The sequence below is a fragment of the Limulus polyphemus genome, unplaced genomic scaffold (genome assembly GCF_000517525.1).
Source record: "Limulus polyphemus unplaced genomic scaffold, Limulus_polyphemus-2.1.2 Scaffold310, whole genome shotgun sequence".
Taxonomy (NCBI): Eukaryota; Metazoa; Arthropoda; class Merostomata; order Xiphosura; family Limulidae; genus Limulus; species Limulus polyphemus.
The window spans coordinates 654,842-680,386 of NW_013665920.1; the positions used below are offsets into that span (position 1 = coordinate 654,842).

At 31.8% G+C, this 25,545-nt stretch overlaps 1 protein-coding gene across 2 annotated transcripts in view; it reads right to left on the reverse strand.

The window, feature by feature from the left end:
• Positions 1-25,545, reverse strand: part of LOC106457277 — a 47,976-nt gene that overhangs the window by 6,245 nt on the left and 16,186 nt on the right. The window contains exons 6-14 of one of the 2 annotated variants that reach the window (XM_022383140.1): positions 21,757-22,581; positions 20,785-20,943; positions 13,398-13,499; positions 8,561-8,668; positions 7,777-7,929; positions 4,791-4,834; positions 3,260-3,408; positions 2,388-2,479; positions 399-501 (exon numbers count right to left, since the gene is read on the reverse strand). In XM_022383140.1, the coding sequence (XP_022238848.1) occupies positions 399-501; positions 2,388-2,479; positions 3,260-3,408; positions 4,791-4,834; positions 7,777-7,929; positions 8,561-8,668; positions 13,398-13,499; positions 20,785-20,943; positions 21,757-22,581 (1,735 nt within the window). Of the gene's footprint in view, positions 1-398; positions 502-2,387; positions 2,483-3,259; positions 3,409-4,790; positions 4,835-7,776; positions 7,930-8,560; positions 8,669-13,397; positions 13,500-20,784; positions 20,944-21,756; positions 22,582-25,545 lie in introns of both variants that reach the window. The other variant, XM_022383139.1, reaches the window with a different exon arrangement.

The following is a 25,545-nucleotide window of genomic DNA, read 5'->3' on the forward strand; positions in this document are numbered from 1 at the left end:
GTGTGTGTGTGTGTGTGTGTGAGGGGGGGACATAGCATGATAATGCTTATGAAATGTTCTTTTCACCAAGGAAAAATGATTTATTAATGATCAACCCAATTTCTTGTAGATAACACTAATTGGGAAGGCCTACCATTTATTTGTATTTGAATTTGGAATTTTTTTTTTTAAATATTTATATTCTGAGGGAAATTTTCATTTATCAGCTTGCATACCCAACATTTCTGTAACTTTGATCATGAAGTAATAGAAGCCTAAATATGTGTAATTCATTTAAATGCTTTTCTTTGGAAATTCAGGTTCTGCCTGCTAAGTTAGGAAATCAGAAGTAAGGAATAAATTGAAATTTCAATCAAGTAAAGATTTTGCTATATACACAAGACAAAATAAATTATTACCCTTCCCTGCTGAAATAGCTTCTCTATCTCTTTTCAGTGCTTGTCTTTCATCCTGGATAAAAAGCCTTTCGAGCATCACTCTTTCAGGGTTAGAACATATTCTCTGTCAAAGTAATCACATTAGTCAGACTAGCATATAGTGGGATATATATATACATAATGAACTCAACTGGCTTTGTTTAGGGCCAATATGATAATAAAATAATGCCCTATCACAGAAATTATTAAAACTTTCAAAACATTTATGTCCAAATTAAAACAAAACATATTACCTTAGAATGTTTCTTCATCTCTTAATAGATTGAGACTGCATAATTTGTTTTGTCAAAATAACCTACCAGGTAATGAAAAAGAGACAACCCCAAATCTGAACGTCACCAGAAGGTGAAACTTCCTTCTTCATGAGTAGATGGTAGGGGGGAGCTGGTTGAAGTGTTTAAAAATGACACTGTAGATAATGGTTTACCCCTTAAAAAAGGAAGACTCACCTTCTTAAAAGTGCTTGGGTTTAGGGTTTTCTTGTTTTTCATTACCTTATTTTTTCCTGATTGTCAGAATTTAAAATAAAATATATATACATATAACTTACCTTTTTCCCAGTTGTCAAATAGAAAGGCTTTTAGTTACATTTCTTAACAGTATAAATATATACTATGTTGCTGTTGGGCTTAGGATTCTTCTACAGTAAGTGTTTGTAAGTTGTTAGTGATAAATTCAATGATGAATAAAAAGCATGCACTTCACTTGTTTTCAAAATAATATATATATATTCAGAACAAGTAATGTATGTACAGTAAATTCTTCAACACTATAGATATTATGACATATCATAAATACTATATATGTAGTTCTCTCCTTCTCATCAAATATCCACTTAGGCTTATTCAATTACTTTAGAATTTCAGTTGACAAGCTGACCTATCTTCTCTATTTCTATCGCACTAGTATTCTCTGTGGTTCACTTACAACTGTGGCACCAGTTACCTTAATTGTTTGGTCTACTTTCTTTTGAAGTTCCTTTTGTCAAAGTGCACTCAGGCTGATTCAATTTCTTTAGAACTACGCTTTGATGGAATAAAAATTATTTTTCTTATCTTCTTTTCTAATGTTAGTTTTACTCTAACATATTAAATGTTAAGTCTATGTCAATCATTAGGCCTATCACTTCTACGGTAGTTAACTTCACACCAACTTTATTCTCTTTTGCTATTATCTATCTACTGCTTCCCGCTCATCTCATGCTATTTATATCTTTATTACCTTATCATTTGTCTGCCTTCTATATTCTTAACATCAATATATTGCATGTGACAATCAATATTCTTAACATCAATAAATTATTAACAAAACTTCTTACAATCATCTGCTTTTAACTCTTATTATAACAAAAACTAAACAATAGTAAAATATTCACTCACAAAAATAAATTAATCACTAATATCTGAACCAAACAGTCTTTTATATCATGACAGTGATCCTATTTCCTTTTTAAAATTATAACAGAATAGCTGGCTTGGTTTGTTTAAATGTAAGTTAGAGATTATATCAAAGTATATTTGGCTACAAGTTTCACACTAAGTAACTTGAGAATCTCAGATAAAATAATCTTAAATGAGCCTACATTAAATTAAACATAAGATTTTTTTAAAAGCTGGCAATAAATGATAGTTTTATGCAAGATAATTTTCAATGGTTTTGGTTTATGGTATTTAACAATACTGCTCATAATATACTCTGTTTTTGAGTGGAATTTCTTCAATTGTAAAAACAATTTAGATAAATAAACAAAAAGAGAAAGAAATTTAGTAACGACGTTTATGAAATTTAAATAAACCTCTGATTAAATAAAATTAAAAACTATTTTTATGTAAGTGTGGCATATCTGAACCAACAGCCAGTACATTACTTATATATTGTATGCGAGTATATTGAGATACATATGTTTGTGTGTATATAATTATCAAACTTAAACATTTCTAGTAAGCTTACCATGCTATCTTTCATAAGCAGGTAACAATATTTGTTGACCATCTTTCTGCTTTTTTCAAGAAGTTGTTGTGAGACTCTTTCAAACATGATGTCTACTAAACAATTAAAAAAATAGTGTTATAGTGGGTAAAAGGTTGTAAGTGAAAAGAAAGTCTTTTAAAAATATACTGCAAAACTGTTAAAAGTAATATAATTTTTTACACAAAGAAACAAAATATCTTCTTGAGACTGAATAAAACTTTCTAGAATTATTCTGGCAAAGTGGGAAAAAAATTAACCGATAAGGTTCAAAATATACAGTTATAAAGCTGCCAACTTAAAACCTCAATCACGCTATTCTATTATTTCTGTATTACCACTATTAACCTTCCTATATGACAACCTTGAATTTAAAGCTAATAAGTTGGCAGTATGTATTAGAATATGGTAAGAGAGAGAGAATTAAAACCTCAATCACGCTATTCTATTATTTCTGTATTACCACTATTAACCTTCCTATATGACAACCTTGAATTTAAAGATATTAATTCTCTCTCTCTTATCATATTCTAATACATACCTCTTTGAATCTTTCTAATGCATAAAATACCCAATCATTTAAAAGAAAATGAAATATACATAAAAGTTAATACTAACAGCAGCAGCTGATTAACAAAATCTCATGCATAACAACCACTTAAATTTGTAACCATTATTAGTGTGATTAATTATAGAATATTAGTTCTTAAATATTATGAACTGGTTTGAAATACCTGATTAATAGACACCAATACACTAAGTTCAAATACACTTCTTTCAGTACTGGAAAGGTCCTTTGAGATTTAAAATATAATTTACTTCTTCATGGGAAAAGAATTATTACTATAAGTTACCTTTTTGTAGCTCCTCCTTTCCTGGAACTTTTGTATCATACACATGGTAACACAGAAGCCTTTTACATAAATCTTCCCCACAGCTGAATGCTCTCTTAATGTCTGGCTTTGTCACTGACTCATGGTCACGTGCCAGCTGTTGTTGAAACCTGAAAATTTTAACACACTAGTAAGAACCTCATCTTATAAATAAGCACATAATTTCTTATAATAACCTGTAACAGATTATACTATTATCCAGCTCACTTCCTGATTACAAATCTTGTTAATTTTAAAATGGCTGTAAATACCAAACTAAAAAGGTACAGGTGTGTTTTATTTTGATGTCTTTTAACTAATTCCTTCCTGGTTAATATGAGCTTACTTATTTTTTCTAGTATATAAAACCTGTAGGTTTATATATCCTAAATACAGATCAAATATTTAGTCTGAAGTATGCAGCTCCTCACCAATGCTCAATTTTCCACTTCATATTTTTTGGTTTGTTTAATATTAATTGTCTGATGTAAAAATAACATCAGAAGTTGCAGATTCTCTTAGTATTTCTAAAGAAAATTATACTTGTTTCTTGCTTGTAACCTTCTATCATTCACAATTGGTAAGGCTAATTTTATAACTCCATATTTTATGTTCCACTCTACTAAAAAAATCATAAGCATTATGGTTTTTCTTTCTATTTAACCAAATAACTTTTTAATATGCACCAAAAATTCAAAATACAGCTAGTAGAACCCAAATAAATTTTTTCTTTTATTGTGAATACACTTGACAACACTGTAACAACTAGTTCCAACGTAAATGTTTTGTCAGGTACTTATAAGCCTATTTACTATCAGATATGATCTTAAATACCTCCTGTAACTTTGTGCTATATTTCATTACTACAGGACAGATGCTCATTGCACAGTTGAAAAATTATTTAAAAAATTGTCATCTTTTTTTTATAAAAATTTGATTACAATCAAAATAACATACAACCAATTAAAACAAACTGCCCCTATTTGACACTGCTGCTACAAAAAGGCTTTTTTTTTAACCCTCTCAAGATCAAGAAGGGTGTCTCATATCTTCCAACTTTTATATTCCTTCCTCTCCTTTACTTTCTTTAAAGAGTATGATTACTTGCTCAGTCAAATATTAAATATTTAATTTTGTACGTTAAAAGTAACTTTCTTAGATGCACATGTCTTGTGTTTGAAAATAATATCTTAAAAACAGTTTCAAAAAACTGCTATGCCTTTGTGACACAAACATATCTTGAAAAAAATTCCTTTTGTTACTAACTTCAGAAAGACAAGTTTTAAGCTATTAATATTTTTCCTTGAGTAAAAGCCATAATTATTTTCACCATTTAAAAACACATTTTAGAACTACTGTTAAGCCATACAAAACTGTACCACTGAAAATTAAAAAAAAAAAAAAAGACATCACACAAATTCCTGTAATACATGTCTGAAAATGACCTGCCATACAGCACCATGTTGAATAAAATGTTAAATTATAAAACTAGATGAAATGGTATAAAACTTACAGGGTTGTTCTGGAAACAGTGGGCAGAGATGGTCTTGGTATAGTCTAAAAAAATAGTACATATAAACACGCCATATCACAAATGTTTTACAAAAATTATTAGAATATTGTAAAAATGTCTTTGTGGATCTTTTAAAAATTTTTAGAGATCAAAGCCTTTGAAACAAATTTTCAACATCAATATCTTTATTTGAATTTGTATTACATGATGTTTCTCAGTACACCAGATATTTACAAATGTAATTTTTTACCATTTTGAAACAGCGACATGTGTTTGTAAAATTCTTGTTCTCATTTAGATGTGCTTACATACTTAGTATTACATACAATAATTACTTTATAATTATTTCCTGTATGTAACTTCTCATTTTGAAAGGTAATTGGTAAAAGATTCTAAATAAAAACTGTATTATCTACCTCAAAAATATAATGATAAAGCAGCCATGTTTTAGCTGATAAAATACTGTAGAGAGTTTGAAGTACTTCTCTGTTTTACTGAAACAGATTTTTAATAATCCCCCCCCCCTTTTTTTCATTTACTATCAATCATAAATGAATTTATTTTTCCAAAAGTTTTTGAGGCTAAAATATAATAAAAAAATCAAGATACATAAAAAACTTGAAGTATTCTTCCATTATGACAATTTCACTGAGATGTTGATAATGTAACTGACTTCATATAATTCTTTAAAAGATGTCAACCTAACCTTAGATTAGGAAAACAACTAGCCAATTCAAAGTAAACATGTTGTTGGTTAATATAAAGGGTGACCCATAAGTCTGAACTCATAGGGAAAATAGACATTATGTTCTTATAGTTAAACAAACACAATTCTAATATTAGTTGTATTGTACATATTTGAGGAAAGAAAATACCATGATGGCACAGTATACCAAGAATTGATATGTGTATGGCTGTTAATGGCATACAATTTGAATAATAAATAAATTAAGAATACAATGTGCATTTTTCCCTACGGATCCAGACTTCTGGGACACCCTGTACTTATTGTTGGAATGAAAAACATTGAGTTAATACATATAAAACTTAAAACAAACTATATGACAGGTGCTTAATGTACTGTCATAAACTTAGTCAACTGCTAAGCTTCTTTCTAAAGCAACATGGGTAACAACTAATGGTTCATAACCTTTTCAGCCCAGTGGCATTCGTAAAAATTAATATTGTTTGTTTGTTTGTAATTAAGCACAAAGCTACACAATGGGCTACCTGTGCTCTGCCCACCACGGGTATCGAAACCCGGATTCTAGTGTTGTAAGTCTGCAGACATACCGCTGTGCAACTGGGGGGCTAAAAATTAACAACTCAGAAATAACACTACACCAGAGACATACTTTAAACATAAAACATGATAACCACCAAATGTTTATAAACCTCATGATATTTTTCTGTTAAATTTACAATTTATAATGGCATAAAAATCACTAAAGAACATAACTGTATACTATGCCATTATGCAACATACACATAAACAATGATCTGAGCTGAGCTTCACACATACTAATTAACAAAATACAACAGCAGGCCTAATGTTACATTGAAAATGCTTTGCATTTTGTTAAAATTAATATAAAGAGATAGAACTCATACAAAATTCAATTTATAAAAGTTACCTCTGTAGCCCTTTTAGAAGTTATGTAGGGTTGCTTCAGAAGACTTTGAGCTCATGTCAAGACAAAATCCAACATACCATTATTTTCCAATTATAAGCAAATAGGAACTACCAAAGTAACTACTTCAACAAAACAAACAAGCAGAAGAACCAATAAAATTAATTTATTATCTTTATGATATAATTAGATTATATGAAAGTGTGCCATCATGAAAAGGCTTCTAAGGTAATAACTAAAAGCAGAAATAAACAATCCATATAATAAGGAAAGGATCTCAAAATGAAATAGAAAAAATAATCCCAACTTTCAGATGATGTATTTATGATTTTGTTAGCTTTAAAAGTTTGAAAATAGTAAAACAAAAAATGCAGCAAGTTGAATGTTACAGTTTTGATCCCACCAACCTGTGAAATTCCCTGTTTCCAAGCTAATTAATATCTGAACTAGATATAAGTGACAAACATGTACAAACACCAAGCTTTGCAGCTTTATTTAATATGTTTACAAGTTTTCTTAGTTAGTTAGGAGGTTTACATATTTTTACTTCTCAAATTCAAATTGCAATTGAGGAGAACCAAAAATCTAAATTAGGATTAGCATATTTAATTTTTTTTCATTGGTTTATCCAGGGAAAAAAAAAAGTTAATAAAATAAACAAATAAATCTAAGTCTTAAAATTTCAGTTATAATTTTATTTTGTAGGTGATTTGAGGGAAAAGATCAGACAGAATTTTATGAATTAAATGTGTCACTTGCCGTCGTAGAAACACCAGATACTGGGCTGAAAAGAGTTAATGCCTTGCTGGAGCACCTGCATGTCTTAATGGAAAGTTTCAAAACAATCCTCTAAGTTGATTTCTACTTGTATGTATTTCACTCGGTTTGTGACTGACATTCAATAAAGTGAAGTTATTGTAAAGTATATATTGTTAAGGAAGTGGGGCTATCTTAAAAGAGATAGAATTTAATTTTAGTTTGATAGATGCAGCTGTGAATCACCTAGAAAACTGTTATATTACTAGTGGCATGCAGGCCACATCTAGCACTCCAGGTAATTTTATATAGAGTTAAATATTTACCTAAAGCAAGGAGAAAAATGGTACTCAGATGTTTTTATAATTTATTATGGAATTTAACAACACATTTTTCTCCAGGACTGTATAGGAGTGGCCATTATTCCACTTTGACATATTGCAGATAAATCAGGGAACTTATGATGTAGCACTCTCCAATTCATTATCAACTGAAGAATTTTAACTAACACCACATTAAATGTAAAATTCATGATTCTTGAATTTTTTCAATAAACAGTCTTTTGAATAGCATATTATAAGTACTGAAACTCTTCTCACCTGTATCTGGATTATTTTTTTTAAGGCAACTGACTGGTTAGCCATGCTTACAGATGTTGTAAGCTGACTTGATGAAGAATCTGCTTGAGACAATTGTGGCTGCAGATTCTGTTTTTGTAGCTTCAAAACCAAGGCTTGTTGATTTTGTTGTTGCTGTATTCATTAAAAAAGATTAATTAACTATTAGTTCAATATTTTCAAGATATATTAGCATAGTGCTACTACATTTTTATTTTATTTTCCAGAATAATTATCTTATTAATATCTAATGTCTAGATTTATACATGCAGTGAAATTATCATAAAACACTTTATTACAGGTTGGCAGTACAAGTCTGAATGATAAACACCATGATACAAACTGTAATGGCTACTTTTCTCAGTATACTCTATTTCTCTATACTAAGAGTAAAAAACAAAAGTTAGATTTTGGGCACAATGAAAGGTAAAGTATTTATTAATTGTTTCAACCAATTGTGTTGGTAACATAGTTACCATCACGAAGGCTTGTGAAAACTGAAACCAATTGGTTGAAATAACTAATAGAGAGTTTGTCTTACACTTTGCCAAAAAACGCTACTTTTGTTTGTAATTCTTAATATACAGAAGCACAATATACCTGAAAATAAATTATAATACCCTACTTCTAACAAAAGTCTGCATATTTTGAGAACAGTCAATAGTTTCAAAATGGACTACTGATCTCACTGCAGTGAACAGACTGAAGTGAAACAGTCCCAACAAACATGATCTGTTACACTAAGATATACATAAAAGCAGAATACTTTTATAAATGCTTGTTGTTGTTCAGGAGTTATTCCTCTCTGTGACTGCTGGTACGTGTGGACGGGTTGACACTGCTGGGGAGCCAAGGTTATTATCTGGTTCCCAATCTATAAAAAAAAATGTCATTCATCAATACATTCTTATTTTTGAGTAATCATTAGAATATGTATACACTATACAGCTTCTTCTATGTGAATTGTAGGACACACATTAAAAAAAAATTTAAATGAGCAATGTTTTTTGAATTTTTACTTTTGAAATTACTAGAAAAAATAGCACTTTTCTTATAATTTAAGATGAGATAACATGAAATTAAAGGTCTGTGAATAATCACAGGAAAAATAAAACTTTTATTATAATTTAAGAGTAAGAAAGATATGAAAGTAAAGGTATGTAAGTAACTACAGGAAAAAATAATACTTTTATTATACTTTAAGGGCAAGAAAACATGAAAGTAAAGGTATGTGAGTAACTACAGGAAAAATAATACTTTTATTATACTTTAAGGGCAAGAAAACATGAAAGTAAAGGTATGTGAATAATCACAGGAAAAATCTTAACATTTTCCTAAACTGAAAATGTATTTCTGAATAGATACTTAACTCCTCTCAAAAAAAACTTTCTCAATTAGTACTGCCATCTATCAGTGCAAATTTTTTGCTTGCCACTAGCCTTGTAACTCTCACTTCTTTCTATATATCTACACGCAAATGATCATGCAGCAACCCTCCACCAAATAGGAGTGTGACACTATCTCTGTTGTAATTAGCACCCTCTCTAATAATGCACCTGTTAATCACTTTGAGACTGGCCATGACTCTCAACTGAGTAGTATTGTGCTTCACTCAGGAGGACTGGCCTCCATGGTCCACCACCCCAGCAGCTAGGAACTGGTAAGTGGCTAGGGCTCCCATATACTCCACTAAAAGAAGTGGTAGGATAATGTGTTGGAGAGTCGGGGGGGGGGGACTGCCACACTGTAGACAGTGCAATGGGTGACCTCGACACCCTATTATGAAAAGCAGAGCTACCACTTTGATGGACTCAATCAACCAACACCTGTCATCATCTTTAATTGTACATCAGGTCTGCAGTAGGAAGAACTTCAACACCACGGAGTATCAGAGATGGGCAGTAAACCCTGTCTGCTTTACCTGTGTAAGTCCATGAGTGTATGATCTGGGACTAACATATTTATGAAGCAAAAAAACCATATAATATATCTATGATTGCTCCTACGGAACCCCTCATCTCAACGGTGTGCGTAACATGGTCCTGTGACGTGTTATATTGTCTCAAGTATAATATTTAATATTGATGCACAGATGATCATCAAACCAAGTCAATCAATCAACACCTGACAGCACCTGAAATTGTACCTCAGGTCCACGGTAGGAAGCGTCCCAACATTATAGTCATATAGCATGTTCACAGGATGTACGGTGCAGATTTAATACTAAGATTACCTGGACAGGCACCACTTGCCACAGAGCAGGATCCATAACAAAAGAGCAAGAAGCCCCTGCAAAGGAAAAGAAACTGAGAACTTACCAGTCACAAAGATACAGAAGTGTGTAAAATTGTAACTAGAGGTAAACGGAAACCCACAGAGCATGAAATGGTCACATGATGTAGGTAGTAAGACGTATGGAGGGCAGAGTTGGCCTGACAGAAAGCCAGTAGTAGCCAGTTGTCCATGTAATGGTGGAAATGAAGACCCTGGGAATGAAATAGTTGAGCAAATGACTGGACAACTCTACAAAACACATAGAAAGCCGAGGCTAGGCCAAACAGAAGCACTTGAAACTGAAAAACACACCCATGAAGAACAAAGTGAAGGAAATGTTGGTATGCTGGGAAGATGAAGATAAGAATCACACACACACTGACTGTCGTCCTCCACAGACTTGGAATGAAAACCCAACGGAGAGTTAAGTACAACCCCATGGTGAACTTGGGACAATGAAGAAGCAATTTAAAGATGATAAATCGATCACTAGGCACCAGTCTCCTGTCTTTTTGGGAATGACAAATAGATGAGAATAAAACCCTGGAGAAGAAGAATCTCCTTGTTTGATGGCACCCTTTCGAAGTAAATCCCAAACCATTTCCGACAAATGCTAGCATGAAACGGCCTTTTTACTCCCTACTTGTAAGTTTCCTAAGTTCTTGAACTTCATATTTTTTACTTTATTCCTGAACTATAGCTTTTATTTATAAGTTAAATTATATATATATATAAATATTTTTTACTTTGGTGTTACAGTTTCATTCAGTTTAAGAGATAATATCAAGAGACTAAACTTGAAAGTTACTCCTTTTTTACTAAAAAACTACTGTTAACATTTCATAGTATAAGCTAATGATTTAAGTGTACTTGAACAACTCCTGTATTAAGTTTTAAAAGACTTAAGTTTTTTGTCAGGTGAGAACTTTGATATTTTTACTTGGGGATGAAACTGAATGAAAATGTACTCCTAAGATATCACAAAAATCAGAGAAATGTATAAAAATGACAATAAACTTAACATAAACAGATTCATTTTGGCAAACTATAACTCAAATTCTGTATTTTTTTCTTCACTCACACACAAACATCTACCAGAGGCCAAAGAACATTATACTACACACACACACATAAATATGGCTGATTGTATTTCATAATGTTTGTGTTCTAGCAATGTCCTCAGTGGAATTGAACTAGAAGCATTATAGCAACAGGCACATACCAACCATTTGAATTAAAACTTAAAATCTGTTCAATCCTTATGTTGATACATGAATATACAAAGCTACTTTTGACCAAAAAGACAAAAAAAAACAACTTAGTATTTATAGTAAGGTTGTTTTGGTTGGACAGGAACTACTGTCATAATTTGCACTGTATACAATCTAAATACTCTAATTACTAATTAGTTACCTTTTATTTTATAACTAATACTAATTACTAGCCAGCTTACACCCAACATTTCAGCTAATAATTTGCTGCAATCTTCAGAGAATTCCCGAGAAGGACTCTCTTTGTGGTGATAGGGGCCAGGATTTGATCCACAGATTTCTTGATAAAAAGGCTGGTGTGGTATTCACTCATCTATGTTCTCCTCCATTAGGACTTGAATCAACAAATTATTTAAATGTTTTCAAGAGGGGCATCCAGGTTTTGCTAACTTCTATACTAAGTTGTTTGTGTATGTGTGTTAGCTTGTAGGTAGATGTAGAAGCTATTTTATCTTTCTTTTACTTCATGTGGTTTATTTTCATATTATTCCATTTCATTGGTCAGTGTTCTTCTCTGGACTATTGCAGATTGATCCATATTACAGAGTTTTGTGTGTTTATTATGCTGAATTCTAATTTTGTTGGTCTTCTTTGTTTCTTCAATGTATTGGAATTCACATTCACATGGAATGTTGTAAGTGGCATTTTTACTCTACAGTGGATCTATATGTGATTTAGCGTGTACTAACTGTGATCGTATTATATTTTGTGGCTTTTCATTACTGTTCTGACTTTATGACATTTAAATATCCTCCATCTTTTTTACCAAGAGAATCTAGGGAAATATCACTGTGTGCCTGAAATTTTAATTCTGGTTATACTTGGTTTTATGTTCTTTATCAAATGTTCAGGAGTATCCACTATCAATGAGGATTTTAGTGATGTGGCCACTACCACCAAAAACATAATTCTCAGGACTTATCTGAAGATAGTAGCAGGTTATAAGTTAAAAGTAGAATATAAGCTAGATAGTAATTAGTATCTAGTAATTAAAAAAATGCAAGGAATAAATTAAGTGCTTACACAGGCTATGAACCGTGACAAAGAAATACACAACTGAAAAGTGTGTAATTTTTGTATCATACAGTAACACTGTAACATTAAACTATTTCGTCACTAACCAGGAAATTCATAAATTGCCCAAAACCATTTCTGCCCTTTTACTGATCAGGCAATCAATCAGTAAGCAATTATTGGTATTCTCTTTGAACAAAAATTTCAAAATTGTTGCTCAATAAAAGGGAATTAATTAAAAACATAACCTAGCTAAAAAATATAAAAAAGGAATTGCACTTAAATTTACTGCAATAGAACTAATTGATTGTATTTGGTCAAGCACAAGATTAACTTTGTTTTTTAAGATCTTTTCATACCTGTGACTGTATGTAGAAATAAAAAAGCACTATAATTACCTGAATGAAATTCATCAAATCTACTCAAGCACAAAACAATGGAGAAGAGCTACTTGCCATACCTGATCATTGTTGTTCCCCCAACACAAACACACACCACACCTAATTTTAAATATATTTCTACTTCAATTGAAGGAGAATTCTTTTTTCAAGGTATTTCAATACCTTCGATATTATTTAAACATAATAAATAAAAATTGGGAAATAAACTCCTCCACAACTATCACAATGGTAATAAAATTTTGAAAACTTACTACAATGGTAGTAAAACTATCTATATTCACAAAAATGATGATGTTTTGTTTTCACTGTTTGAATTCATTTATTTAAATATTATCCCTATCATTAGTACTTTCACTTACTGTTTTCTTTTATTGGTTTAATCGCTACCTTCAATTATACTGTTTAATCTCTCTGACACACACAAATATAAAAGTTCCATTCAGTTATCCATTCTCAGAAATGGTTTTGGTAGGACTAAAGGTATATGTCAAGTAGTTATTTCACTTCTAATACTTCTGACTAAAACAATAAAAAATAGGATATTCATCTAAAAGACCCATAATTAAAAGAGATGTAGTCAAGGGAAAAAAATTACAAACTACAGAAAGGAGATTAGATTCTTAATAATGCAGGCTGTACTTACTCTGACCTGAGTTGGCACATTAACACTGGCAATATTTGATGGTTGTGCTTGAACTGTAGATGAGACATTTGGCAATGCAGGGGCTATGACTCTGAGTGAAGGCTAGAAGAATAAAACAATGTATATTAAAAATATATATTTATTTATTTTTACTGCAAAACATCTGGTTATATGCATGATTTAGGAAGATTGTTGTGACATTTAGATAACCAGGAAACAGAATGTAGTCTAGAGAATAAATGTTTGAACAAAAGTTAAAAAATATTCAATTTGATAGTTCTATCAAAGTGCAAGCATTGATGATTGATGAGTGGTAACATTCCAAGGTTTTTTCTGAAACACCTGAAAAAGAACTATTTTATGAGTTCTCAGGTGAACCTTATGGTCAAGTACTTTTTTGCTTCAAATTCTTTTGGACTAATCAAAAATTGAGGTCTTTTGTTGGCAGTAGGAGATAGTAGTTTAATAGCAAAATAAAACTGCTTTAAGTCAAATAAATAAAAATGTTTTTTTGAAAAAAAAAATCCTGTATGCATGATTAACCCATTAACTGCAGCAGGAGCAGCTCAGTTGTCGTTTTCTGACTCACAGATAAAACTGAGTTGCCATCAATCACAATAAAACGGTAATTTTTGTCATTCGCATAGAGTTATAGTTATATATGTGCGACTGACTGATATTTCCATCATCCGCAGCTCAACCATAAAACTTCAATGACAGAAATATCCGTCATCCGCAGTTAATGGGTTAATCACAAAAAATATGTGAGACAAAAAATTTGAGTTAGATATAAGCTTCCTGCTGATAAAATTATGAAGTCTTTTATCCAAAATTTAGTAAGATGTTTTAATAACTATGGTACATTAATGGTTTGCATTAGTAAACACAGCAGTATGACGACATAACTCATAAGAATTGTCATTCTTTCACAGATCAATTCTTGCAGTCTATGTATTTTTTTACTTGACAACAAATTTGTGAAAGTTGGCCAACATGTCTTCCAACAAATACCTATGTAATTTACTTCAGCTCACAAACTGCACAGTTACATTAATTCAAACTGCTACTAATACTAATAAAAAAATACAGGTGAAAAATCTGAACTCATGGATTCTATGAGCAAAAACATTCAAAACCTTTCTAGTTTACCTCTTTATGCACTTTTGTCCCTATAGGTACAATTGGACATGGAATCACTAAGGATTTAGTACCTTTTTTTCTACTGCAATACGTTATCAAAATAAATTTTATACTTTATTTACTAAAATCTGTTTCGTTTAGTTATATGCAAATATATTTCACATCTTGTTTCAATATATACTGCATTTTAGGCACGTTGATATCACTTTAAGAATCACAGAACTAGAAAAAAACTCCTATTTATATGACTAATTTATTAGTTGTTTTTTTTTAAGTATGAAGTTCAGAAATTTTATCTTTTATAGTAAACAGATGATACTTGAAACACATGCCTTAGATGTAGAGGATAACAAAGACAAATTTTGAATCATTTTAGCTAATGATAAACTGAAAACATTAAAAGTATACTACTTTACAGTGAAGTGCAGCCACAGTAGGGAAGTTATAAAGCAGAAAACCATGGCCAAAGCAAAAACAGTTAAAAAGCTGGAAATTATTGACATTTAAAAGCAGCTAAAATGCTGAAAATCACAACAATTTAAGAGCAGCTAAAAAGCAGAAAACCATAGCCACATAGGAACAGCTAAGAAGCTGGAAAACACAGCCACATAGGAACAGTTAGAAAACTGGAAAAAAACAGCCACTTAAGAGCAGCTAAAAGTTGGAGAAAAAGGACACAGTAGGACTGTTAAAAGTTATATAACTGGAAATCACAGTCATGTAGGATAAGCTAAAAATATAAAGAAACAAGACACATTAGGGCTACTGTATAGCTGGAAATTACATTCACATAGGATCAGCTCAAAAGATGAATAAGTGGGACAAAATAGGGCTGTTATAAGCTATAAAGCTGGAAATTATAATCGCATAGAATCAGCTACAAAGATGACACAGGAGAAAGTAAGACTGCTATAAAGTTGGAAATCATAGTATGGCAGCTATGGGGCTAGAAAGCATGGTCACAGTGAAGTTTTATTGTAATTCAAATGATTTTTATGCAGTGTATTACTTAACTAGCTTTTAGCAGTGTTGTAAGTCTTGATGTCTTACAGGTCTGGTAAATGACACTGACTAAAGTATATAATTTTCCTACACTGAAAATGTATTTCCAACAGGTATTTACATACATAGCTATTCTCATTCAGTGTTGCGCTCTATTTGCAAAATTTTTTTTTACATGCCACAAGCCTTTCACTCCCATACACCCCTTGATTCACATGCTTTAACTGATTCTCACATGCAAATTGAAACCTCTACCATTAATAGTACCACACACCCACATGATTCATGTGACTTCCTCTATGCTATTCTACCTAACTATCATTTGAGTTTAGGCAGATACCTAAGCACCAGTGGACAGTGGGGAGGAAGGGTAGGAAGTGCAAATGGAATTAAGTACCTGTCAGAAATACATTTTCAGTTTAGGAAAATAACTTCTGACAAGGTACCTTACTTCTGCTCACATACATAACTAGAATCCCACAATGAATAGATGAAGGGACCGATGCAAGGGAGAAAGTAGAAGCATCCTTTGAAAGTGTCCGAAGGACACCATAACCCAGTGCATGGGAGTGAAAGGCTTATGGCATATGAAAAATTTCTTTATAAAAACAGAGCATCACTGAACAAGAATAGCTATGTTTGTGAGTGGAAGTAAGGTACCTTGTTGGAACTTAAAAGTTTTACCGGTATTTATATACTGACATTATCAACAAAATAAAAGAATAAAGATGATTAAGAAGAGAGTATATGACAACCAGTAGCCTACAAACAAAACTGCAAATTAATACACTCAGAATCAAAATTAAGCTACAAAAATCACAAGGATTGGACACCTTCTGTACACAAATAAACTCAAAAACATATTTCTGGTCCTATATAAAAAAGGTACAAAGTCAAACAAAACAACTATCACCATCTACCTTACACTTAAACATATAAATTAATTAGCATACAATAACAAAAAGAAAGTACACACCTTTAAAGAACAACTCCAAAAAACATTCAAAACACCAGATGACAAACATGAACAGCCACTTCATGAACATAATATATAATTATATCACAACCACTTGTAATATATACACACACACCACACTTCACCGAGGACACTCAATGCAATAGCACAACAACATTGAAACAACACAAAAAAAACAGCTTATCAGACCCATCACAGTAGCAAAGTACAAGAACACATAAAATGTTTGAAAAACAAAGTACCAGGACAGGACAGAATTCAAAACTTATTACTCAAGAAAGGACCTCTGAGATTATTAGAACATCTCACATCTTTATACAGGACAATGTTCTTATATTCTAGAAGGAAGGAAAATCAGCGAATAACCCTGAAAACTACAAACCCATAAGTCTAACATGTAATCTAGAAGAACTACTTGAAAAAATTATAAATAATAGATAAATATATTACCTTGAAACTAAATCAATATTCCCAGAAATACAAAATGGCTTCCAAAAAGCAAGACAAACAAAAGATCATCTCCTAAGATTACTGGAAGAAATAATACGAAGCTTTAATAAAAAACAATGCACAGTTGCATGTTTCCTAGATGTTGGAATTCGACTCAGATACAAACTATCCAAATTGGGGTTCCTCATAGAAATTATTCTCTGGGTTTCTAACTTCCTGTAAGATAGGAGCATCAGAGTAAATGTTGAGGACACCTACTCCGAGTGCTGCACTCCAGAGTCAGATGTCCATCAAGGAGGAGTACTTAGTCCTATCCTGTTTATTATGTATGTCAGTGACATACCTCTCAAAGACCCAAACCACACTTTTTTTGCTCACAGTTTGCAGATGATGTTGTAATCTGGAAGAGTACCCCAAACCCAACAACAGCAACATACAATATATAACCACTACTAAACAAAATAGAATAAGTGGAGAATTAAAATTAATGTGCACAAAACACAAGTCATACACAACAAGCAAAATAATAACCACAGTTATATCTAGATGGGATTCTCTTACAGATAGCAACATCAGCAAAATTCTTAGGGATTACATTTGACTCAAAATTAAACTGGATACCATACATTAATAGCATAAAAAAAAGAATTTGGAAAAAGTGAGTTATCTTGGGAGTCTGACTGGCAAAAACCAAGGAGCTTCACCAGAAAACATATTAAAAATTTACAGAACATTACATAAGACCAGTCCTAGAATATGCCTGTATAACATGGATAAATGTAGCAAAAATACACATCAACAAACTACAGCAAATACAAAACTATATTTTAACAAAAGCATTTAGACTCCCACAATCAACAAACACTATTTCTACACAACTATTCAAACATGCCAACACTATCAGACAAACTAGAAAGTTACATAATACATTATGAAACAAGCCCTAAGTACCTCTCCCTTTTAAACTCATAAATAAGAAACTTACAGGCCAAACAGTACTAGGCTAACTGAATCCTAGACACAAACATACCTCTATTTAAAAGGGTTTTGCATGGAAAAATAGGATTATGTGTGTGTGTGTGTATATATGACTGCTGGGCAGAATTGTACTGTGAACACGGACTAATAGTGTGATCATACATAAGAGAAGCTAATGAAAATATATGAGTTAATACTACCCCATGAATTGGACATGGCACGAAAAGGGTATGTTAATTAAAACTGCAGACAATGGACAAAATTTAACATACTGTGAGTAATGCAACAACATAACAAGGGTTATTATCTAGGATTCAGTAACAGTGCAAACAAAATAACAATTCCCGAGAGGGAGAAAGAGGTCAACAATGAACATAAACCTCTCTGGTCTAAATCCTGATGAAGAAGTTTGTTAACTTACCCAGTATTATTAAGCACTAAATATTGATTATGCAGCAGTTCATATGAGGCACAGTGTAGCATCAAAGATGTTTTACCAGTAAACCCCCTTGGTAGTTGGTACTAAGCCTTTGCAATGACTGTCATAGTACCTCCCTTATTTTTGCTAACATCAGCAACTGCCATATCACCTGTACGTCAATCTGCAGTTATAATATGTACTATTCAAAAATAATTGCATTATGCATAGGCTTACTATAAGTTTGTATGAACTTCATTTGATGCATGTATTTACGTTAAAAATTAGCGACTATCTCTGTTATTCAACACATCTAGTAGATCTGCTGTGATCCTGTTCAGCTTTAAAGACCATAAAAAATTCACTGACGCCATAAACTTTTGAAAAGCAACAATAGTTTTTCTTTTGTTTTGTTTTATTTGCTGACCTTTTTGATTTTTTTTATTCACTAAACTAAGACTGTGGGATTAAGGTGTAAAAGATTTGTGGTTAAGATATTAATAAAGTCTGTTTGATGCATATGATTTTTTATTCTTCTTGCTTTATTTTTCATTGTGTAATTTATTACAATATCTCAGGCCTGGTCTTGACCCCTATGGTCTGAGTCTCGACTACAACACTGGCTTTTAAATAAGAAATAAACATAAGACTTTCAATAATAATACATTTTGGTTGGAAACAGGTGTTCTCACTCTACTGACATCATAGAGTTTTTTAAAAAAAGGAAGAAAAACAAATATGTTTTGAGATGTAACAAGTTGAAAGCTGGATATTTTTCATGTGTTTTGGTACATATTACACAGAACAACAAAAAATTTGCCACTGGAGAAAACTCAAATAATTTGAGGTAATTTGATGGTGCTGATTTCACAAATGTAGATAAAATTTCTCCATCACCTCTAGATTTTGAGTTATTGTAATATCTCAATATTTTATCAGCACTATGTGAAATACCATGCAATCAACTCAGTACAATAGATTTATGCTGTCAAATTAAGTTTACTTGGACAGTTTAATGGGTAAATGGGCATACATTTTTGATAACTTCAAACAATGATTGTATTGTACTGGTGTAAAATTCCAAATATATTTTTCATATGTGCTATTTGTTTTCAATATAACTGTAGCGAACTGCACCATTTTTGCTTCATTCCACACTCACCTGCTCTTCCTGAGAATCAAGAAACCCTCATGTGCTCAGTATGCTACAACATTAGAAAAGTCCCTCGACTAAACATAAAAGGGGCAGAGTCAGACATCTCTCTCTCTCAGTTGCCTCTCACTCACTCAATTAACTTTGCCTCCCACGATATAATCAAACTCTGCAAAACTTTGTTTTTTAAAATATATTAAACTCTAGGTCTGTAAACATAAGTTCTTTAATAATCTTTAGAAAATCATTTGAAATTCTAGGAAACAGAAGAGTTATCCTGTGAAGAAGACAATGAATCATCTTCATCTAGTCATTCAATTCATGTGGCACCTCAACATAAACTACCTCATCAAGTAGAGTTAAATAATCTGATTCGTGACTTGTCTCTATCAAACAAGCATGGGAAACTTTTTAGCTCTCATTTACAATAATGGAATTTATTAGCTCCAGGAACAAGAGTTTCAATTTACTGAAGTTGCTATCAAAGACTTGCTTCTCTCTACAACATGCAAGATACTTTGTGTTTCTATACAAATGTTGATGCACTAATGGAAGAATTAGGTACTGAACATCTTCCTCAAGAATGGAGACTTTTTTATTGACTCATCTAAAGTTAGTCTGAAAGCTGTACTTTTGCACAATGGGAACACTAAGTCATTGGTTCCTGTTGTTTATGTTGTAAACATGAAAGAAACTTATCAAAGCATGCAGATTATACATTCTTAAATGCAATTTTCAATGAACAACTAAAGTTATTAAAGAAAAAGTTATTTTCACAATATATATGAATATTTTAAATAAATCTATCATAACTTGAAAATCAGAGATGATAAATAATTTTCAACATAATTTTTAGAACCAGAATCATCAAATTACTGAGAAATAGTTACATTTTTTCTAGTAGCAGAGAAATTTTGTTTTTCTTGCCAAGTGTTATTTCTTAATAATATCCAAGTGTGATGGATATTATTCTAAAAATCTAAGATATTCAAATATATAAACTACTTTCTGTCCTAGATTTCAGTAGTCTGCTACAATGACATCAGTTATTAAGAATAAAACTACTACTTTGTACTGTAGGACTGAGGTTGACAAGGTTACAAGCACAAAAAATAAAGCAGTAGCATTCTATACAAAATTTATACCCAACAATGATTACATTCAAACAAAATTTCACTGTCCTCTACAAACGTTCAATTTAAACCTGGGATACTCTGCATCATTTGAGTTAAACCTGAATATGTTTTAGTAATGAAAGTTATAACTTCACCTGCACTTGGGGTACATTCTGATGTGATTGTACCATCTGAGCTTGAACTATGATTTTTTGCTGAAGATTTAATAACTGCTGTAACAGTTGCCGTTGATGTGGAGAGGGTGACTTGTTAGACAACAACTCTCCAATCTGCTCTTGCAGCCTTTTAAATACCTAAAGATTAAAAGAACCAAATGGTTAAGTCCTACCTCTAAAAAATTACACATGTAAATATTTTCTAAGTTGCTATAAGTATACATATCAAATGATAAAATATTTTCTTAAAATAAAATTACCCAAATAAACCACGACAATAGTGAGTTGACAAAAGTAATTTAACAATTTATACAGAGAAAGAATATGAGTAAAAGTACAAGCTCTGCTTGTGCTTCAAATATAAAATATCATTACAGAAAACACTTGTGCCAAAACTGAGACCAATCAATTTCTAAAGTTTTTTAGTATAAACAAAAATATAAAATGCAATGACTGGTCAACTACTATATGAATTAAAATGAACATTTAGTGAATAATGTGATGGAATGTGTTACAGTCTGCTGCTATAAATTTGTATAGATATACATAAGTTATGGTATTCAGAGATATCTCCTTTCAACAAGAAATTATTGTCAGTTTGTATGTTTATATACAAGTATGAAAATGGGAAAGATTTAAGCCATAAACCACTTTTACTAATAGTTTTTAAAAAGAAAATTATAACTCATGAAGTACTATAAATATCTTTAAAGCTCTGAAGATGGAGATTATGTCATTTATTATGAAAATAAATGAATAAAAGTTTAAATCTAAAAGGAATGATCAAGAGCAACTGCAATAAGAAAAATTGACAGATTATTTTATTGTATAAGAAATATTTTCAAAATATTAGATTTTTTTACTTCATTATTTCAGAGCTTCTTGGGAAATTATTATGTTAGCATAAACTGTGATGATTAATTTTCAAGACAAATTTACATTCAATCACACCTGTTGGCTTCTTAGATTCAGAGGAATTGTCTGTCCTCGATGAGAAGGACCTCCTGTGTTCCTATTGTTTGAGTCTGGCAAGCTTTGGAGTTGGCTGGAAGTGGACAAGGTTTTCTGCACAGGGTTATTATAGACAACAGAGACATCTGAGCTTGTATCAGTTACTGAAGGTGTCACTACCACACTCCCTGAAACTCCTGGAGGAACCGGTATAGACTGTTTCACATTTGCTACTAATGTGGGCCCTGTGTTACCAGGAAGTTGAACTGGCTGAACACCAACAAGTAAATGATTGATATTGTTATCACTTAATATGGAAGCAGCAGTGAGTACTGTGTTAGTTGTAGCACAACTAGTGGTAAAAGGAACTGCTGATACAGCAGATAGTTTAGAGTCTGTACTAGAGGTAATAATAGGCAAAGTCACATAACCTGACTGGATCTGACCACTAGCAGAAACTACGTTGTTATTGATGTTCTGAACTGTCAGAGGAAGCAGCGTAGCACCAGAAGACAGACAACTGTTCCTAGCTGTTGATGACAATGTGGAACTTTCAGAAGAAGCAAGTGCCACTGATGTAACCACATCTGGCACTTGAACAGCAGGGCCTGCATTAAGTCTTTCAAGCAAAGCAGAATGACCACTCTGGAGTCTTCCAGAATTTGGAATAGCAAGATTGCCAGATGCAGAGGTATTGCTACATTGTGAACTCATTACCACACTTGTTTCTACAGCTCCACCTGCCATTTGGTTTGCTTGTTGCATGATAAGGGAGCCATCTGGAGCCATGGAAAACTGAGCTTGGGTTGGAATAGAGTAATAAGCCTAAAAAAAGTCATAATTACGAACTTTAGAGTCAAAAACACTTTAAAGTTTTCCAATACCCCAATTCACTAAAACCATATAAATTTGGTGTATATGCCTGGTTTTAAAATAGTAAAAAGCTTTCATATTGTTAATCAAAACATTAAATTATATCATCTTGAATAAAGGATTATTAAAACAAATGTTGAAAAATGCACTTAAATATATTTCAAAGTTCACTTAGTATAGGAATCAAAATTGATATGAGAGTAAGGCTTAAACTATAAAGAAGGATTTACTTTTTTAAAGTTTATTTGTGAAAGAAGATGTTTGAGCAGAAAATACTATCTTTATTTTTTTTACAAGTTATAAATTTGTAATTCCAAAAACACTGCAGATATGACTGAATTTTCTAGTGAATATTAAACTCCTTTCAGAAAAGATTAAGTGCACCTTATATGAGTGATTTGTATATGTCAATGCAGTAATATGTTTTGCCAAGGATAAAATCTGTGGCCATACGATCATCATGTTCAGCACAACTTTTTATTTGGTTCACAAAGAATTCTTGACCACTCAATTATATTACAACATCAAGGTAAACTTATGGCTGAAGGGCTACACGTAAGAGCTCTTTCTGAGAAAGAATACTCAGTGAAACTCTTAAATGATGAAGGGCTAAATGACATAACACTTAGGAAAAAAAGGAGTCCTCAATGTTCTTCACTGAAGAGGAAAACTTGCACAGCTACAAGCTCCAAAGCTACAATCCAGAGCAACACCCTCGTCTGTAAAGTGAGGGTTATGTTTAAAAAAGAAAAAGGAGAGATAACTCTTGTAAAACAAAAACCCATAGCAATGAGATTGGGCACATCTTATGGTTCTGTTAACAATTTAATAAGGATTTAAATTTGATAAAGGCTCACAAGTTCAAAATTTCACAAACTTCAGTCACAAGTAAAAACAAATAGCAAATTTAATGAGAAAGGTAGCATAGAGAGGCATGGAATCATAACTGCACCATATATACTTTAAGTCTGCCAATGCAGCTCCAGTAGACCTAGCCACCTGATACATGAACTTGGAAACCAACATTCACATTCAGCAGATGTTCTGTGGAAAGATTTCAAAATGAATGATCTAAGCTTGGCCTCACAAAATCTCATTACAACAGTTATGGTCAGTCAGCAGTACGTAAACAGGGCTAATAGAATAAATACAACCAATCACAGAGGAAGTAGTTCCAAATGCAGAATAGGGTATAAAATATTGTTCTTATAACAATCAGTTAATTTACTGATCTAAAGAGATGTTTAATGCATTAATTCAGTTTCTATATTTTCTAAAGTGATAAACACTAGTCAAGATTCTAAATAATCTAATATTCCTTAATTCAATCTTGAAAAGGAAACTTGAGTTGTTTTTTTCAAAGTGGGTTCAAATATTAAAATTAAGTAAACCATTCTACTGATACAAATTTGTATTTATAGGAAAACTAATAAGGCTATCTGCTGCTGTCCATAATTTTGAACTACTGACCACAAGAAAATAAGCCAATCAGCAGCACCACACCAGCCAGAATCCATGCAAAGTGATTGAATGTCACTCTTATAACACAACATGCAGGAAATATTTTGTGGTGCCACACGGTCTAAAAGTCTGAAATCCATAGCTCTATCACAGGGTCAACATGTTACTACAGTTTTGATTTATAATAAAAAAACACGAGTTATTGTTTATGAAAGACAATTTAATCCTTTCAGGCACCAGGTTAATCTTTGGAGAATTTTATTTGAAATAGAAGAAACAGCTTTTTCATAGCTTGATGGATCATCAGAGAATTTGATTATATTGTTTCCAAATAATTTTGCATATAGAAACCGAACCAGTGATAGAGAAAGTGTTAAAAGAATCACAACAGATAATAACACAATTGACTAAGGTTAACGATGAATAATCACTAGAAGACAAAAACACTAATTTCTTAATAAAAATTTTAATGTTTATCCTTAAGTCAGTTAAGTATCAAAAAACTGAAATCTTCATTATGATGATAAAATGAGAAGAAACCTATACCCTTCACTAGCTACCTGTCATAACTGTCACTAGCTGCTTCTTCATAACAATGTCACAACTATTAATTGCTTATGTGGATTATTGATCCACAAATAATTTTTAAACGTTTTTAGACCTATAATCTTTGAAGATATCTATATATCACATCAGAAAGAGTGATAAATTATATATCAGCATTAGCTCTACAGGATTTTAAATTGAAGCTCACAGCAAAACACTTTGAACTTCTAAACATTTTTATAAAATGAACATTATCTCTCAAGCGTACTTGAGACTGATCATTTGACAAACATGATCACATTTGTACACCCAGTCAGCTCAGTATGAACTGCCATTAACAAAAATGGTATATCTTAATGAGCTGAATGTTTCATTAAGTTTCCAGACCTTTATGTTTTCATAAATGAGAATTACAGATATTTCAGAGAAAGTAATAAGGGCCACCTACAAACCTTGTCATATTGCATCCATGCACGTACACAGAGGACATTTGACTGAACCCCATATTTTGTAATGTAAAAAAAAATATCCTTATATAGTTAGTGCAGCTGCTTATGGTTGACTGCTCAAAAGTGTGCTTCAGTGTACCAAATATCTTTATGTTACTGAAACTCTTTGTCACTCTGTCACTAAGTTCATGTTCAGGTGAACATTCAGCATCTGCTCCCCACTCATTGAATTAACTGAGATGTCCACAAACTGAAGAAAGACTGAATGTTCTTGCTTTAATACATAATCATTATAACACTGCTATCAACACTGAAACTGTATGTAAGTTACTCATGGAAAAGCACCCCAGAAGAATGGAGCATGCTAACATGTTATTTCAGTAGTACATACATGAAATAGCTAATATACTGTTGTTGTACACAGTTGTTTAAATTAGTAATATAACTTAATTAATAACTA